Genomic DNA, 18,157 nt, shown 5'->3' on the forward strand with positions numbered 1-18,157 from the left:
CTAGCATCTGCGTCACACAAGCCATGATGGAAGAAATTGTCTTACTTTTAGCTCTGTAAAAAATGCAAAGTTTACCCAACTTTAAAATGATTTTGAGGGTCGGCGCCAGTGGTGTAGTGGTTATTGCGTCGACACATGCACTCCGGTGCTCGCGGCGACCCGGGTTCGATTCCACTTCGCGGTCCTATGCCGATCCTTCCCCTCTCTCTGCTCCCAATGCTTTCCTGCCAATTCTCTCTACTGTCCTTTCAAAAATAAAGGTGAAAATCCCTATAAAATAATTATAAAAAAAAATATATATATATATTTTCAGGTGGAGGAGGAGGGAAAGGGCTGTCATCGCAGCTTGTGCCTATGGTTTATTTATGTGTCCGCCACCATTCAGAGGAATTTGTGGGTACGAGAGATATCTCAGATCTGGTGGGAGCAAATTGTGGCAGGCTTTAATGAGGAGAACTGAATCCGAAATTTCAGGAAGAGCACACACACACTCTTTCTTCAATGTCATTAAACCGCAGAGAAGTACCACATTGTCGCACGTTTCATGACATACAAAACTGAATGCCTCAATAAATCTGATCTGCCTGTTTACATGATAGTCGTATTGTCACACATCTGATTTATTTCCACATATGAAGGAGGCCTGAAACTGATCTCTGAATATCTGAATGCATGCATTTTTTTCGTGTTTACACAGTCAGAACAGATCAGGTCTGTGTCACATATGAGCGAAAAATCGGATTTGGGTCACATTTAACTGGTAGTGTATATGGGCCTTATTATCTTAAATTCACACAGATTCACCTATTACCCAACGTGAAGTTGCTTGGTTTGAAAGTGACCTCTTTGAGTTGCCTTCATCGCCTTATGAACCAACTTATTTAGCCTGCAAGAATTCTCCAAACAGCTTCCTAATGGGACCACATCTTAATCCATGAAACTTTTTAGAGCACAGTAATATGCATAGAGGTTTCAGCTGAATGTTTTTGCATTTATCCAGCCCCATGATCCTCCTTGGAATAGAGGCATCAGCTCAACCCTGACTGATCACACTCTATTCTAGAAGCTGCTCTAGGCTTAATTCAGAATACGCTCTAGTTTGTCCACCTCATGTGCCATCGCCGCTCTATTCTGAATACGAAAGCAAGCATTGTCGCTTTCACACATCTCTGGGGAATAGATATGTATTCCACACCTGCACCAAATTCTCAGCTCCAAATACATATCGAGTTCCCATCACCCCTACTTCATTTCTGTACCAGTGTTAGCTCAGGAAAACGGCACTGAATGCAGGGGTTTTAGTGCACAGAGCTTTTCTCTTTCTGAACATCTTTTATTCTCTGTCTTTGAATTTCCCTCTTGTGTGTGTGTGAGTAAGTTTTCTGGCTGTCCTCGAACTCTTTCAATCTCTTTCATTCTTTCTGAACTAGCTCTCTACAGCCTCTAGTCCTTCCAGTTCAAGTCCTCTCAGAGCTCCAGGACAGGACCCTTTTGCACAGCTGTCTATGAAGGATTTCCTTTAGATCGTCTTTAGGTACAGGATGTCTGCTGTGTGTGCGTGTGTGTGTGATTGACAGCTTCTTGCTCCGTTACAGCGTTTCTATTGTCAAATCTTTGATTCTTGTTTATCTCCAAGTACTGCAATGTTTTCTGTATGTCATGGTGATGTGATTTGTCAACGTTTAGCTGTTCAAAGGATGTTCCTTAAATTGTGTCATTTTATGTTGAGAGGGGTGTATCACTGAGCTCTTGACATTCATTTACAAATCATGCATGTGTTGTTCTGTTTTCCCTTGATGTAAAGGGGTCATGTCATGCAGAATTACATGCGTTAAACTTTCAATGTAAAGAAGTAGTAACTTGTGAACAAAGGTGGAAATTTGAAGTAGAGGTCAGCCACAGGACCCGAACTGATGTCTTGCGGTGCGGGAATACGTTTCTGAATAAAACAGTGTAGGGGTCGGTAACTCTGGTGTAATTTGAACGGAAGCGAGCAGGCTAACAATATATTGTTCCAGAGTCCCGACGTTATTTCAGAACAGCATATATCTTATTGAGCAGCGGGACAGCCACAACTGTTACACATGCTGAATACATGGCACATGCTTTTTTCCGCAGTCTGTGGCGCGTCATCTGCATAACAGTTCTCTGAGCGAGCTTTACCTACATGGAAGAGCTAAATGAAGATGCGCTGTCCTTCAGCTTGCATTACAAAATGGTCAGTTTACTATTAGGAAACCCACATCAAGCAAGTCTGATGTATGAGAGTCTTTTCATGCGTCATAGATGCAAATGAAAAAAAAAGGACCCTTTGCGTGATGTATTAAAAGCCTACCTCAAAGTTTTCCAATTTAGCAGTCACAACGACTGGAACTTCAGGTTTAAAGGCTGATTTATACTCCTGTGTCGAGTGATAAGCGTGACCCAAGGCGCCTGCCTTTCATGTAGCCATGCATCTATACTTCTGCATGCTGCATGTGTTGCTCTGCAATACTTCTGAATTGCTAGCTGGCAGCAGGTTTTTATGTTCCTCTGAGTTTGAATGAGTACCTCTCATTCAAAAAGTAAGGAGCACATTTTGATGATGCAATATGCTACTCATCAGATTTTGTTACAAGTGTAAATTTTAGTATGAAGTAATGTGATATGCCCTAACCTACATGATTCCCTAACCCCAACCTCAGAACCACTGAAATACAGTATTGGTGGCATAATCTGATGGGTAGGATCAAATGTCAGGACACCGGCGGACGTGCATCAACTTTAATCATAAGGTAAACAAAAAACAAAAACTTTCATCTGGAGCTCCTTTACAGGACTCGACACTTGTAGACAATTGCTCCATCAGGCTCGTGGCTCTCAGCACCACCCGCGCTCGTCACTGCTACCAAGCCAACTAATCACATAGCTTGTGCCATGCGTGGTTGCGACGTGTAGTTAAATTTTTGGAGAGTTGCGCATCAGCGTCTGTGTCAGCCACAGTGAGGGCTATGCGACCGTGTGAAGGCTGCGCCAGACCATATGCATATGCATGTACTTGATGCAGAAGTATAAATCAGCCTCAAGGCGGCACTCATGTCTCATCACAAAGGGGCAAACAAACCTCATGCTTGGCCTACAATCCTTGCAAACCTACAGTTTTATCTGTTATCTCTCTTTTTTTTTGGTAGTACACAATTTAAACGTGAGATTTTGGAAACCAGACCTAAATTTAGCAGAAGCGGTTGGGTCAGGTAGAAATCGTGGCAGGTCAGGCAGCGGGTGAACAAAGGCTGAATATATGGTGGGAGCGGTTGGATGCGGAATAAAACCACACAGCAGCAGGACTAATAAATTTGTCCCGCACAGACCTCTATTTTAAAGCTTTGGACATCAATTCTGCGCAGCTTTTTGTATCAAATTGGAGTATTTTAAGTATGTCATCAAGACCCAATGTTGTAGCTAATGTGTTCTAAAGTTTAGATTTGAATACTTGCTTTATACATATTGCAAAATGCATTGCCTTTTAAAATATATTCATGTATTTATATATAGTACATATACTATATATGTTAATATAAGTATGAAGTATGCACTGCATATAGCCAAAGTCTCTACAAGGCAAGTTATTTCACTCTGTGGCCATCTTTGAAACGCCTTTTCCACAGTATGTTTGGGCATTTTGAGGAAACAAGTAATTCTCCAAAACTGTTTGTTAAGCTTTAAGTTAAACATTAACTGTTTCTCAAGTTTCATTCCTAAACATTTAAATGAACTAAATCAGCATTTTCTTTAGGTTGTCCAAGTGAATGCACACTCCAAGGGAACGAGATCACGACACCAACCTCCTTCATGCACATTATAATCCTCTCAGTAATGCCTCTCCTATTGCGTCCTATAGAATGTCTGTTCAGAGCTGTTCTCCTAGAGAAAAGTCAGTCTATAGCGATCCATAATTGGCTCCTTTACATGACATGACCCCTTTTTACTCATTTTTGTAGAACAAATCCTGAGTTGCAGCTTCATAAACTCATTTCATCATTGATTGGGTGCTTTACTGCATACGTTAGCATATTGAGTTAATCTAAAAAAAACTAATAAATTATCTTGACCAGTCATCCACAACAAGATAATCTTGTCAGTTCAATGTACTGCCATTAAAATCAAATCTGTCAAATGCACAAAATAAAATGGCGTTCGACGTCTTCAATAATCTACATTTCTCTGATTCCAGATGCAGTTCATGTAGGAGGGTGGACGCTTCCCAAGGATGAATTATATGGCAAATCTCAAACCTTTAATCTCTCTCCAGTTGGCTGTTGTACTCTTGACAGAGACACACTTGTACAGGAATCAGAGGGACGGGTGGGAAGGGCATTATGGAATATGATGGGTGGGGTTGGGAGGGCTACGACTCTGTTTCCCAGACATGGAGGACTCAGCGCTCATTTTGTACTTTGTGTAACGCAGTAACCGATATCAAACTGATCTGCGTCTGTAACGAAAAACAAGAGTGTTGAAAGAGTGTGAGTGCCAGAATGTGGTGGGTTTTCATGCAATCACGGCTTCACTTCCCTTTTTTTTGTCCATGAAATGGCGAAACAAGGGATCGGGGAGGGATTTGTGGGTTGGAGTTCTGTCTTTATCCGGTCATCAATCAAGCATTACCTGATTTAACGATCACCAATTAGATATTCTAACATCCGTTTTACCACAATTTCTACTTTATTTTTTTATGTTGAAGTTTGCAGTAGACATTCCTTGTGTATTGTCTTGTATTTATTTATGATTTACCCACTGAGGACATGAAAGAAATGATATTTTTTTCTCTTTTTTTTTTTTTTTTTTTCTTGAGATCTTCCTTACGGGAGGTGTTTTGAATTATGCATTTATATGGGTATGATTGGTTGTATAATTCGGATTTTGAGTGACTGAATTATGAAAAAAAAATATATATAATATAAAAACGGGGGGAAATGGACACCTATAAACTGACTGATACAGCACTAAGTATTCTCAGAAGCAGTTGTATGTCTAGTGCAATTTCTTTGTAGCTCAAATGCTCACCGGCCTCCATTCGTAAAGGACATAGGGTGAAATATACCAATCATTACGCCACATAGTCAGTTCTGTGCCCCAGGGGGTTTTGGGTGGGTTTTTGTGAGGGAGCATTTAGCAGAGCACTACATTTGTGATTCAGCGCCATTGCATTTGGGGACGATCTGTACTGCTTTCTGCTTGGCATGTCATTATTTTACATTTGACAGTTATATGGCTGCCTTTTCGACCTGAATGTGCAGATTCGCCTTCATTTTCGGGCCGTCCTGGAGAAAGAAGAGTTGCGTGTGTGTGTTTGTGGGTGCGTGTGTGTGGATATGAATGAGAAACGCAGGTGTCAGGATGGGGTCGGTAGTGTTTAGGTGTAGGCCCTGTAGACAGAAAGGGGGCGCTGTTGATCAGTGCTCTGTGTACATAACGCCGACCCTGTCCAGTAGGGAAGAACACAAAGGACGGTCCAAATATGAGAGCGATTCTATCCATTGATTTAGCATATTTACTGCATCATCCCTGCAGATTCTATTTTGTTTATATGACAAAAAAATGAAGCAGAATTTGGGTGATTTACAAATAAAAGTGCAGCTTCCACTGAACTAAGGGTGTGTCTTTATTTATTGTTTTTTTTTTTTACTTGTTATATGGATGTTATATGGATATATGAAAAAAGTGACAACTATATCTATATAATATCAATGTAAATTACATTATTCTAATTGAAACAATTATTCATTTTCTTCCGCTTTTCTGGGGCAGCAGTCTTAAGAGAAAACTTCAGACTTTCCTCTCTCCCCAGACACTTCTTCCAGCTACTCCGGGGGAATCCTGAGGCTTTCCCAGGCTAGCTGAGAGACATGGTCCCTCCAGCTTGTCCTGGGTCTTCCCCGAGGCCTCCTCCCAGAAAGACTTGCCTGGAACACCTTCCTAGGCAGGCATCCAAAACAGATGCCTGATCCACCTCAGCTGACTTCTCTTGATGTGGAGGAGCAGCGCCTCTACTCTGAGCTCTTCACCCTATCTAGAAGAGTGCGCCCTGCCACTCTGTGAAGGAAACTCATTTCAGCCGATTGTATCTGAGACCTTGTGCTTTCGTTCATGACCCAAAGCTCAAGATAAAAGGTGAGTGTAGGAACGTAGCTTGACCGGTAAAACAAGAGCTTTGGCTTAACTCCTGCTTTACCACAACGGACCAGTACATTGACTGCATTTCTGCTGCCGCTGCACTGATCCTCATGTCAGTCTCACGTTCCATCCTTCCCTCATTCGTAAACAAAACCACGAGATACTTGAACTCCTCCACCTGGCGTAAGGATTTTCCTCCTAACTGTAGATGCCAAACCACCTTTTTTCGGTGGAGCACCATGGCCTCGAACTAGGAGGTGCTGATTATCATCTCAGTTGCGTCATACTCGGCAGCAAAAGGCCCAAGTACATGTTGAAGGTCCATGTCCGATGAAGCCAACACAACAACATCATCTGTGAATAAGGGAGATCCTGTGCTCCCTGAACGGGACCCCCACCTGCGCATTGAATTTCTGCCCATAAAAAATATGAAGAGAATTGGTGATTCCAATCTAAACTTTTTTTTTTATTAGCCATTAATGTAGTTTAATCTTTATCCATATTATTTATAATTTTGTGTATTGAAATGTCTCATTCACATAAATGTATTTGTACTCATTTAAATGTTTTTTTTAACTACTGGTGAATTTCAGAGGTGTCGTTTACAGGTGCATCAGATTTTCCAGGATTTTGAAACTTGTCCTTGATGGTCTTTGTGGTAACGCTCCACTTTTCTGTCTGGTCTTGTGATGGATGCAGAGGACACGCTTTACCTTCCACACGCAGCAGCCTCTCGTTCAGCAGACCCAGATGTATCGGCCCCTTCACACAAACACAAATGTGCTGCGATTAAAGCAGGTTTCAGTTTGGCTGCATTAACAAGGCTAGTGACTGTTCTTCATCTGTGCTCATGTCATCTATATTCTAGCCCATGTCTGCTGGAACTGGCAGTGGGAAAATCACAGACAGGCCTTATCTCACCAGTGTCTCACAGAGAGGGCCTATTTAAGAGTGCCGTTCTGGCTATTTTGCCTGATAATATCAGTCAAACCCAGGCACAGAGAGCCCTTTTTGAGGTGTGTTAAGTTATACATTCACTGCTGTGCAAAAATAAAGGCAAGACACTGCATAAGGGTGAATGGGTTAAAATCATGGTTTCCACTACATTCATTCTTCTTTAGCGGGGCACCACGGCTACATTACAGCTTCTCATTCAAAACATTTAATTTTTTAATAGCGGGTAATAATCGCACTAAAATGTATTAAAGGGTAAGTGAATTATAACAGCGTGAACTTTTCTGTAAACTTAGTAGTGCTGTGCTTCATTTGTTTAACCAAGGGGTCACCAACATGGTGCCCGCGGGCACCAGGTAGCCCGCTAGGATCACATGTGTTGCCCGCAGGCCTGTTGTAAAAATAGCTCACCATAGCGCCACTTACCAGTAAGCTTCATCTAATATAGAAGTAATCATTTAAAAATGTAAATATTTGCAAAGATATATAAAAATAAAGTGTTGCACATTGATGCATTAAATACAGGGTATGTCCTACCCTGTTAAATCATTGTTGATAACTTTTGTGAGAATCATTAACATGATCAGTGTCTTCACATGGAAGAATATCATTAATTATTACCAAAAACAAAGTATAATTAAAAGTAAATTGAGCAAATTTGTTATTTGAGCAATTGAGCAATATTTGTTATTATCAAACTGGTAGCCCTCCACATTAATCTGTACCCAAGAAGTAGCTCTCAGTTTCATAAAGGTTGGTGACCCCTGGTTTAACCCTTTAATAAGACGTGCTGACTGACTGACAGGTGCATGATGCGTGAGGCCAGCAAACACGACGTATAGCTGTTTGACTTTACCTCAGGATGCATTATTGCTACTCTGTAGGTCTATTGGAGACATTCATAAATATTCCAAGCAAATCTAATAAATGCTGGAGACTCGTTACACAAACGCACTAAATCGCACTTCAGCAGCGTTTATTTGAAGAGCACATAAAAAATATGCTAATTTGCCAACATTTCCACTACAACAATCTGAATACTCTGAAGTCCGTAACGTTTAATTTAGATAATGGTTTTTATAGAGGGTATTTTCAGAAATCTCTTTTTATCAATCTGTAATTCTGGAAATACAGTGAACTGACAAAAAACAAATGTTCACTTATAAATAATAATAATAATAGTGTATACATTTCGAGAAAAAAGTTTACATCCCCCTTGATTAAAACCTTCACAATATAGATATGAATAAAACGTATGGTGCATGTTAGTGCTGCTAAAGTGCAGGAGAAAAATAACTATTAGTAAATCTATAGGCACAAATCAATCATTTATGACTAAAGAAACACTTAAAATTAGGGATGCTCCAATCAGGATTTTTGCACCTCACCCTGAGAACTGATTCCTTGTCATGGCGATTGGCTGAGTAATGATTCTGATGCTTTAAGCTTTATATAACTTTGCCATTGCATAGCACCTTTTCCTTTTAGGTAAGGAGATCTCTCCTTACATAACAGAATAAATTAAAGATGTTTCTTGTAATGCCTTAAACATGTTTCTTATAACAATTTACTCTGGACATGTAATGGTCAGCAGCAGCTTTACAAAAAAAAAAAAAGTTACAATAAGATAAAAAAAAAAGCAAGAAAAATGACTTGTAATTTGGAAACATTGCAAATGATGAAGGAAGAATTCAACGTCTCAATCAAGAAAGTTTGAAGTGCATATTTAATGCATACAAATTTAAAATATACACCTATAAATCCATTACTTGTTTACTAAGGCCTATAAACTACTGTTCACTGCAAATAAAAAAGTATACAACAAAAGGTTATTAAATATTCAAGTTTAAAAAAAAAATCCGTTTTTTATTTTCCTAGTATTTCCAGCAAAGTCTGAGTGAGCTTGCAATATTGTTGAAAATACAGAACTTTAAGTTCTTATATATAAAAAGCCCTAAATGCATGCAAGACTATTATATTTTTCCAGACTCCGACTGTTGACAGCAGCACAATGATTGCAGTACCAAAGAGCCTCACAGCAGCTCAACACAATGAGAGTGAAAGAGAGAGAGACAAACACTTGTGATATTGGCCAGGGGTGCGTTGCCCATACAACATTGTAACTCGCAGCTGAACTATCACAGTACAATGCTTCGTTTGGGAAAAGAATGATGTAGTAGAGTTTTTTTTTTTTTTTTTCACAAGCTTTGGAGACGTAACATAAATTCCACGTTTAAACAATAGGTCACCTACAGCTTTCCTCATGAGCCACGGCTGTGTTCAAAATGACATCAATGTTTTCAAAGTGCATTGCGAAGGAAGCACAATTGTAAATATGAAGATTGCTATAAACTGAACTGTAAAAATACTTTTAAAAGCAAATTACACCCAAGGGAGATGAATTTAATGCTTCTTTTTTTTTTTTTTTTTATAATTCCAAGCTTAAATGTCAATGTTCTAAATGGATAGGGCACAGGGTGGATAACTGGAAATAGGACGCAGCCAGGAACTATGTTTCTAACTACAGCTTCAGAGATGTACTTGCAAGCAGGCCCGGATTGGCTAATCAGGAGCGCTGGGAAAATTCCCGGTGGGCCGGTTCGTTTTTTGGCCGTGTGGGCCGGTGTCCCTAGCTACTTGCACTCTCAGCAGTCGCACTTTTTTTTTTTTCATCTATTTATTTATTTGACCATAGCTTCACTCTTTTTATTCATTATTTTGCCGCAACGCTGCTCTTCTTATTTATTTTCTCGCAGCACCGTGTGTAACCGCGCAGCCTGCAGGTTAACTAACGTTAATGATGATGTAACGCTAACTATCATCATTCGACCCCAAACAGCGAATTCGAATAATTAATATTAATGAATAATAATTGAAAATCTGATGATTCACTACATTAATACATCTGACATAACTTGATCAGAAATCTAAAAAGGGGAGAAAAAGATTAAGCCATCAATAGAAAGTAATACCGAGTCTTGCGGGTCACAGTTCAATACTTAATTTTTATTGTCGCTGTAATAGTGCTATTGTGGCTTAGTGGTAAACAGTGCATTATGATGCCGCCGACCCATGTTCAAATCTCACTAGGAAAACAATTTTTTATTTTTATTTTTTATTGTTAAGACATATAAAACTTTTAGGGCTTTCGAACATTTGAATTGAAGCAGCTGTTTTCTTGAAAAAGACGTTATAGTGTCATTAGAAACTGAATTGGAAATTAACTTTATTTTAATATAGTCAGTCGTGAATTGAGGTGGGCCGGTCTGGTTGAAACTCCAGGGCTGAAAATGAGTCCCACTCTGGCCCTGCTTGCAAGAGTACAAGTTTGCGACGCAGTTTGCGAATGTTTGTTGGAACGATGGATTTGGGAAACGCCAAATCAACAAACTATTTTTGTAAAGACTCAACTGGCAACCTTAGTTGGCTAACGATGGTTTTCAGAAACACACCCCAGATTAGCGAGTATCAATCGAGTCATGAAATGTGATTATCGCCAGATACTGATCTCTGGCTGATCAATCGGAGCATCCCTACTTAAAATTGAATTGTGTATGTTTTCTTTAAATTATAACAAATGAAAATCTCAAAATGTATGTGCATGCCTGCAGTGTCTATAACCTTAATGACTGTGATGTCATCTCTACTCTGGTTTTAATTGAACCCAATTAGTATTGTCTAGAAATGTAGTGCAGCTCATTTACCATGAAATTAGCCTGACTGTTGAACATCTCTGTGATGTCAGATGGAGTTGTGCTAGGTGATGTCGTCTCACTGCTCTCCTGTTGTGTCTCTTCAGCTTCTGCTAATGTCTGGTGGGGATACAAGCCTCTATTGAGCAGTTCTGCAAAGGAAAAGGCATTATGGGTGATTAATGACAGGTATTTAATGGCCAGCATTAATGTATGGTTGGATTTAGAGTTAGTCAAAATATGAGGGTCTTGTTGACCAGCTCTGGAAAGGAATATAAATTATGGGTGATTAATGAAAGGCATCTGATGGCCAAAGTCAATGTAGCTGTTAGCTTTATAGGCCATTAAGATTAAACTGCTGAGGACATGGAGTTTTGAGATGTAATGAAAACACAACTGCCCTGTAATGCATTGCGGATATAATGACAAGACTTCCTCTACTTTGCCATTAGCTGAACAGTGCCAGGGCAGCATTCAGAGAGTTATAAACTCTGCCAGCCTCTGTTGGAGCTGCTAAAATAGGGCTATGTAATATACACCGCTAGGGGGTGGGGAATCTGAAAAATTCTCTTACTGTAATAAATTATAAATTCAAGAAATTAAAGCTTTAGCATGATGATTAAATACTTGCTCGCATATATTTCACAAATTTGCAGTGTTCACCAATAATCTGTTTGGTTTAAAAGTAAATTGGGTAATGATTTGTTAAATCTGAGTATGAAGCCGTGAGCTTAACTGAAATAACAATAAAAAAATAAATTAAAAAAATTTGCAGGGTATCTTTGCTGACACATTGAAATTATCATACATAATGTCTTGATTCCCCAGCAAAAAAAAAAAAAGTCCTTCATGTAAAATTCCAGTCTACGAACTTTTGTATGCTATGTTATTAAATAATAATAATAATAATAATAATACATTTTATTTGTAATGCGCTATTGGGTACACATTCCACAGCTTAGGTACTCTGTATGAGAAAGCCCTACCACCCATGGTCTTTAGTTTACAGCGTGGCTGATACAGGGTAAGTCCCGATGCCAAACGAAGACTGCGGGCTGGAGTGGCGAGAGTCACTATGTCACAAATGTAACCAGGTGCTAGCCCATGCACTGCTTTGAAGGTTAAAACCAATCCGTGACTTGTAGTTGTTGAAGTACTGGAGTAATATGGTGGCGTGATGATATGTGTGTCAGAACCTGTGCAGCGGAATTTTGAATATACTATAATTTTCTGAGGGCGATGCAGTGGTGCTGTAGGTAGTGCTGTCGCCTCACAGCATGAAGATTGCTGGTTCGAGTCTCGGCTGGGTCAGTTGGCTTTTCTGTGTGGAGTTTGCATGTTCTCCCCGCGTACGCATGGGTTTCCTCCAGGTGCTTGGGTTTTCCCCACAGTCCAAAGACGTGGTACAGGTGAATTGGGTAGGTTAAATTGTCCATAGTATATGAGTGTGTATGGATGTTTCCCAGAGATGGGTTGCAGCTGGAAGGGCATCCGCTGTGTAAAACATATGCTGGATAAGTTGGTGGTTCATTCTGACTGTGGCGACCCAAGATTAATAAAAGCCAAAAAGAGAATAAATTAATTATCTTCAGAGAGAACTTGTAAGTAAACCCCCAAAAAAGTGAACTACAGAAATCAAGACGGGATGTGATAAAGACATGGATAATCCTCTCTTCATCACATCATGAGAGAAATGGTCTAATCTGTGCAATATTGCGAAGATGAAAGAAGGCAGTTTTTGTTGAGTGTTTAAAGTGGTTTGAATTTTTTATTTATTTTTTTTTTTTTTAAGTGTTTGAAGTGAAGTTAAAGCTAATAAAGCACTGTTCCAATCCCATATGCTCAAGAGAATACACACTCACAGTTGAAGTCAGAATTAGTTTATTTTTTCCCCCCAATTTTTGTTTAACGGAGAGAACTTTATATATATATATATATAATAATATATATATAAGCATAATTGAGTACACCCTATTTTGAAATTTAATATTTCTCAGTGAATATGAAACATATTTATAAAACATATGTATTTATTGAAATAATATTTTAGTCACCGAACATATTTAGAAATTGAAAGATAATACAACTAAATTCAAGCAAAAAATTGCAACAAAAAATTACAACCTCCAATTTTCAACAAAATGTTTTTTTTTTTTTTTTTGCTTCTCTTGATTTTTCTCTTTTTTAAAATTTGTATTTAATATTGTTCTATAACGTAAATATGGACGTACTAGTTTTTTGGGCTGTTATTGTAAGCTATCTTGTTAAATAAGCTCCAGATTTAGCTTCAGTACTGACTAATCTAATGTATTTGCACAAATATAATATTGTATAGCTTCCTTTAAAAAATATGAATTTAAAAGATCTCAGCTGAGCACAGTTTCCTTTCATTTCCATCCAGGATTTTATTTTTTATGCAACCTCCTAAAAGCACATCAAAATTGTTGAATGGAAACTGGAGCTAAAGATAACCTAGGAAGTCAGGAAAATTGTTGTTTTTAAAGCACTGTTGTAAAGCTGTTCACATAAAGCTGTGATATAAAATTTCTTAGATTTTGCCCCTTTAACAATCAGACAAGTATTGCAATCCTTATATAATAATCTTTTTGCTAGGATTAGCAGCTTGTTTATTTTAGCATTTTCATTATTATATCATATTTCCATCTCCAGACTGGAGTAATCAGTTACATGCAGGTGATTGGCTGAAAACAAACTGACGGCAGAACTAAACTCCTTTGAACAAACATGGCAAACCACATTTTTCCAAGTGGCAAACAAACTTACAAATGTTTTTCCAAGTGTTATACATGTACTTGGTCTAGTTTTCTACTCTTATGGCGCCACCTACCGATTATACAATGCCAATGCTTAGCAATTAAAAGGCACCAGGTGTTCAGTTAAACCTTTTGATATTCTTAGACTAAATACTGCTAAAATTAGGAATGATTGGATTACCTGATGTTTCCTCAAGGCATTTTTTCATTATGTTCTCATCCGCACTCTGAGTGTCATGGGACACAAAGCTAGCAGATTGCACAGGAAATTCATTGCCTGTGCTGAAGGAAACACAAAACACTATGAATTCAAACTTTAGTCCAAAAATGTCTCGTGGATCAATATCTAAAACTCATACCCGATTAGAGAATCGATTATTTGGGAAAGAGTGTTAATGTGTTTCAGGTTCTCCTCTTGTAAGTTCTGGACAATGGATTCCAATACTGTGACTTTGTCAATATATATCGGAACCTGAAATGTGAGATTAGGTGGATGATATAATCTACTAAATAATACATGTGTATAGAAGCTAAAGCATTACATACCTGTTCTTTTAGCCACTCAGTTTCTTGAAGCTCAGTTATACTGGCTTCATCAAGTAATTCTGTTTCTTTCTGAAAGCATAAATACAGTTGCAGTACTTCATGACAGATTTATTTGTTATCCTTAAAAGAAGAGTTAAGTACCGTTGTGGCGAACTGAATTTTTTCCTCCAAACTCTGTGCAAGGTTTTGCTGCTGTTCTTCTTTAGCCACAACAAGAGATTTCTGAAAATGTTCTGAATGTGTTTTATTGAATTATTATTTGTTTTATGTGTTTGAAACATTATTTATTATTATTGTTATGGTCCTACTGTAAGTACAAAGAGAAATTGTAATAACTACATACCGTTTGTTTGTTTCACATAGCAGATGTTTAAAATCCACATAATTTTAGCTGAATGTAAACAATCTAATTCAGAATTAAAATTATGTTTGCTCAACCTGATTCTAAGTACTTTGTACCCAGATAAGTCATTAATCATTCATGTACAGTAAGGATTTACAGGGTTTGTTCTCTTAGAATTTTAGAATTTACTCACTAAGTTTCTTTTCAGCACAACTATTTGTTTAACAACATTCTTCTAAATATCTTCCTTTGTGTTTAACATAAGAAAACATGTTTATGGAACAAGTGGGAGGTTGAGTAAATGATGACAGAATGTGAACTGCCTTTAAGAATCAGGTATAAACATTTTATTTAAAAAATAATACATTTATTGCAAACATGTGATTTTGTCTTTTATTTCGTTTAAACCACCACTATGTGAAATCATACTAAATAATGCTGTTTTTAATTTTTTTTTTTAATTCATGTCTTGCGGATTCTGCATGATGCTTTATGACTGACCATAACTGTGTTCAGATTTTTTTAAAATTATAAATATTCCTGATTTAAATGCTGTAAAAGCAAAAGATGAAAAACACACCTGATATATCGTGGAAAGTTATTTGTGACAAAATGGTTCGTTTTTCCAGTTTTTGTATCTTTTGCTGGTCTTTCATACTACCCTCGGTCTTATACTGCAGCCATGCGTCTCGTTCTCCTGTCTGTTTTTCCACTTCAACTTGCAGCCTTGCAAGCTTACAGCACAGTTCTATCACACAAACACACACAGAGGGCAAATAATAACGCAATAACATGATCAATAATTACTTATTATTGTGCTATGATATTATGAAAAAAGATTATGCATGTAAGGAGCTATGACTAACAGCTGTAACTAAATAAAAAGTGTTTAATGAACTGAATCTGAAACTGTTTCATTGAAAAAAAAATACTGAATATTTTTTCTGAAAAGGACAACAATTATTCACAAAACACACCAACACAAATCTATCAAATGTTTAGATGAGTAACACGTAGGTCAATTATTGTAAACTGAAACAAAATATTCAAAGATGATTGCTTGAATTTACTTTTTTTTTTAAGTGGTTGTAAACAATTAATTTGGGTTGAATTTAAACAAACAAATTAAGTTAAACAATACTAAATGTAAGTTGTTTGTTTAAACTCAACACAAAAATTGTTTGCAACAAGCTTGCAGATCATTTTTTCAGTGTATTGTATTGTATTGCATTTCAATATACAGTAGGTATACTTAATTGTGTAATTAAAGGATAACATTTACCCAAAAATGATGTTCCTTCCTATTTACTCATACACTCCACAAATTAGTTGTGGTATTCTTCAAACTATTAAAATAACCTGAATCGACACAATTCTTGCGCTTGTTTTGGGGCAACTTAATTGTTTTATGTGCAATCCACTTACATGTGAAAACAATTATGTTAATGTAATAGATTTACATTGGGACAACATGGAGAAAATCCCAACATTTTTATAGTGTAAATGCGTGGTTATAAACATTTATGAATGTCTTGAACTCAAAACTATTCTTATGAAGAATGCTGGAGAAAAGTGCAACCATTGAGTAGGAACAAAAATACAGTGGATTTCAAAAGCTTTCAATTTTCTTCGATATATATTTTCCTTTGTATTAAAAGGAAGTAGATTAAAGAGATTCTTTATTAGTAGGGCCAGACGGAATCTGCGGCCATTTTTTGCTATTTCTGGGAAGAATTTTGTTAAAAATCTGCAGATTTATGCTGAATATTTTGGGAGTATCAAAACTAAAACCTTAATATATAAAATAAAAAGGTTTACCTTTTTAACTTGTATTTAATGTTTAGAATGCAAATCCAATTAGATCCACTTTATTCGGTAAAAAAAAAGTTTCTCATAGAATAAATCTACTAAAAGACAGAAAATTACTTTACAAACTGTATTGTAAATAAATCCTATGAATATTTTCATATTAGTCAATAACATTACAAATATTATTTTAAACACTGAATAAATAAAAATATACACAAGTAAATAAACAGAATCAATGATAGGCTAAAAATCTGCGTAATTTTGCGCGCGCAGATCCCGTGTGGGCCTAATTATTAGGTTGAAACACGACAGACACTTAATTTTTGTGGTAACATTTCCCTCAGACCGTTTTTTGTCACTAATGTACCTTCTAGTTCTTTCTCTTGCTTGTGTTTTAGCTTCATGCTCTCTTGGGTCGTTTCCTTCAGCAGCTCTTGATCTTCCCGCTCTTTTTTCTCCAGGTTTTCCTCCATCTCCTTCATCCGTCTCCGCTGTTCCCGCGCATGTTTGGCCTGCTCTTCTCTCAGCTCCTCCTGCTGTAGATACACGTGTTTCATCCTCTTCATTATCATCATCTTCACAAAGTCACCACTTACCTCTTTCATCAGCTTTTGCCTCTTATCTTCTAGTTGGTGTATCTCATCTTTAATATCTTGAATCTCTTTCCTTTTAATTTCAATTCTGTTAAGTTGTGAGAATAGGTAAAACAGCATGAATAGACAAAGATAAAGAAGGCTATATTAAGCCAGTAATGAGAAGCATAGACTACTTACTGGAACTGTATGAAGGCCTCTGCTAGAGATGTCTTGTCTGTTGTCTTGCTCATTCTCACTCATGCTATTAAGTTATTTGCATCGCATCGTTAACATCAAAAACGAAGCATTTAACTTTTACTCAATCTTTCAAAGGGCTGAGGAAAGAGAAGTCTATGTCTCTATAAACGAAATTGAATAACGTCACCCCTGGCCCTGAATCGCGAACGTTTTCTTAATCGTTTTTTACTTTAGCCACTTTATTTCTTTATACTTTTCCGGATATGTTTGGGTTGTTATGGAAACAAACTACTTGCAGCTGTGAACTCGATCAGCAGAGGGCGACACTTTTCAAATAACGGTGCAGCAGACAGAAAACATCTGTTACACACCGAAATAATTCTTTTTTTTTAATTAATTGGTTTAGAAAACAAAATATTTTTCTAGTTTTACAGCTTTTAAATAGTAATGGTCATGTGCTTATTTAGAGTTTCTAGAAAAAAAATCACTTTATATACATGTCAAAGAGTATATGATGGTAATTAATGGTAGGCTGTTCCCTCAGCTTAAGAAGTTATAAGAAAATGATATAGTTCAAATTACAAATTTTGATTAAATATAAAAGAAAAAAAATATTAGAATTTGCCGGAAGGGCGACATGGTGGCGCAGTGGGAAGCACGATCGCCTCACAGCAAGAAAGTCGCTGGTTCGAGCCTTGGCTGGGTCAGTTGGCGTTTCTGTGTGGAGTTTGCATGTTCTCCCAGTGCTTGTGTAAGTTTGCTCCGGTTTGTATCCAAATTTTTGTGATGAACCCAAAAGAACTGAAAAATGTTAGTAACCAAAAGGTTTACTGTACTTTAATAATTTAAAAAGTACTTTAATAATAATTTTAATTCATTAATTTATTTTCCTTTGGCTTAGTCCCTTATTATTTTGGGACCACCACAGTGGAATGACCTGCCAATAAATTAAATAATTTGAATGTAGGCCTATAATAATTTAGGAAATATTTTAAAAATAAAAACAAAAATTCAAAGGGGGCTAATAATACTGACTTTAACTATATATGTGCATACATGTACCTACATACACACACACACACACACACACACACACACACACACACACAC

General features: G+C 37.2%; 2 protein-coding genes across 54 annotated transcripts in view; one reads left to right on the forward strand and one right to left on the reverse strand.

The window, feature by feature from the left end:
• Window positions 1–5,630, forward strand: part of picalma (phosphatidylinositol binding clathrin assembly protein a) — an 88,597-nt gene extending 82,967 nt beyond the window's left edge. For 30 of the 53 annotated variants that reach the window (XM_073913634.1, XM_073913636.1, XM_073913635.1 and 27 more), the window contains 2 exons: window positions 1,431–1,534; window positions 4,214–5,630. In XM_073913634.1, coding sequence (XP_073769735.1) covers window positions 1,431–1,523 — 93 coding nt within the window. In that variant the 3' untranslated portion in view covers window positions 1,524–1,534; window positions 4,214–5,630. The remainder of the gene's footprint in view (window positions 1–1,430; window positions 1,535–4,213) is intronic. The other 23 variants (XM_073913642.1, XM_073913643.1, XM_073913644.1 and 20 more) reach the window with 1 other exon arrangement.
• A 1,011-nt stretch (window positions 5,631–6,641) lies between these two features.
• ccdc83 (coiled-coil domain containing 83) lies at window positions 6,642–17,325 on the reverse strand. The gene is given in 10 exon segments (NM_001102572.2): window positions 6,642–6,918; window positions 10,815–10,954; window positions 13,758–13,858; window positions 13,936–14,048; window positions 14,123–14,191; window positions 14,264–14,355; window positions 15,046–15,213; window positions 16,642–16,810; window positions 16,871–16,955; window positions 17,048–17,325. Coding segments are annotated over 10 exon segments (1,176 nt in total). The 5' UTR covers window positions 17,101–17,325; the 3' UTR covers window positions 6,642–6,732.
• Between the last annotated feature and the right edge of the window lie 832 nt (window positions 17,326–18,157).

This window comes from Danio rerio, chromosome 10 (assembly GCF_049306965.1).
Source record: "Danio rerio strain Tuebingen ecotype United States chromosome 10, GRCz12tu, whole genome shotgun sequence".
Classification (NCBI taxonomy): Eukaryota; Metazoa; Chordata; class Actinopteri; order Cypriniformes; family Danionidae; genus Danio; species Danio rerio.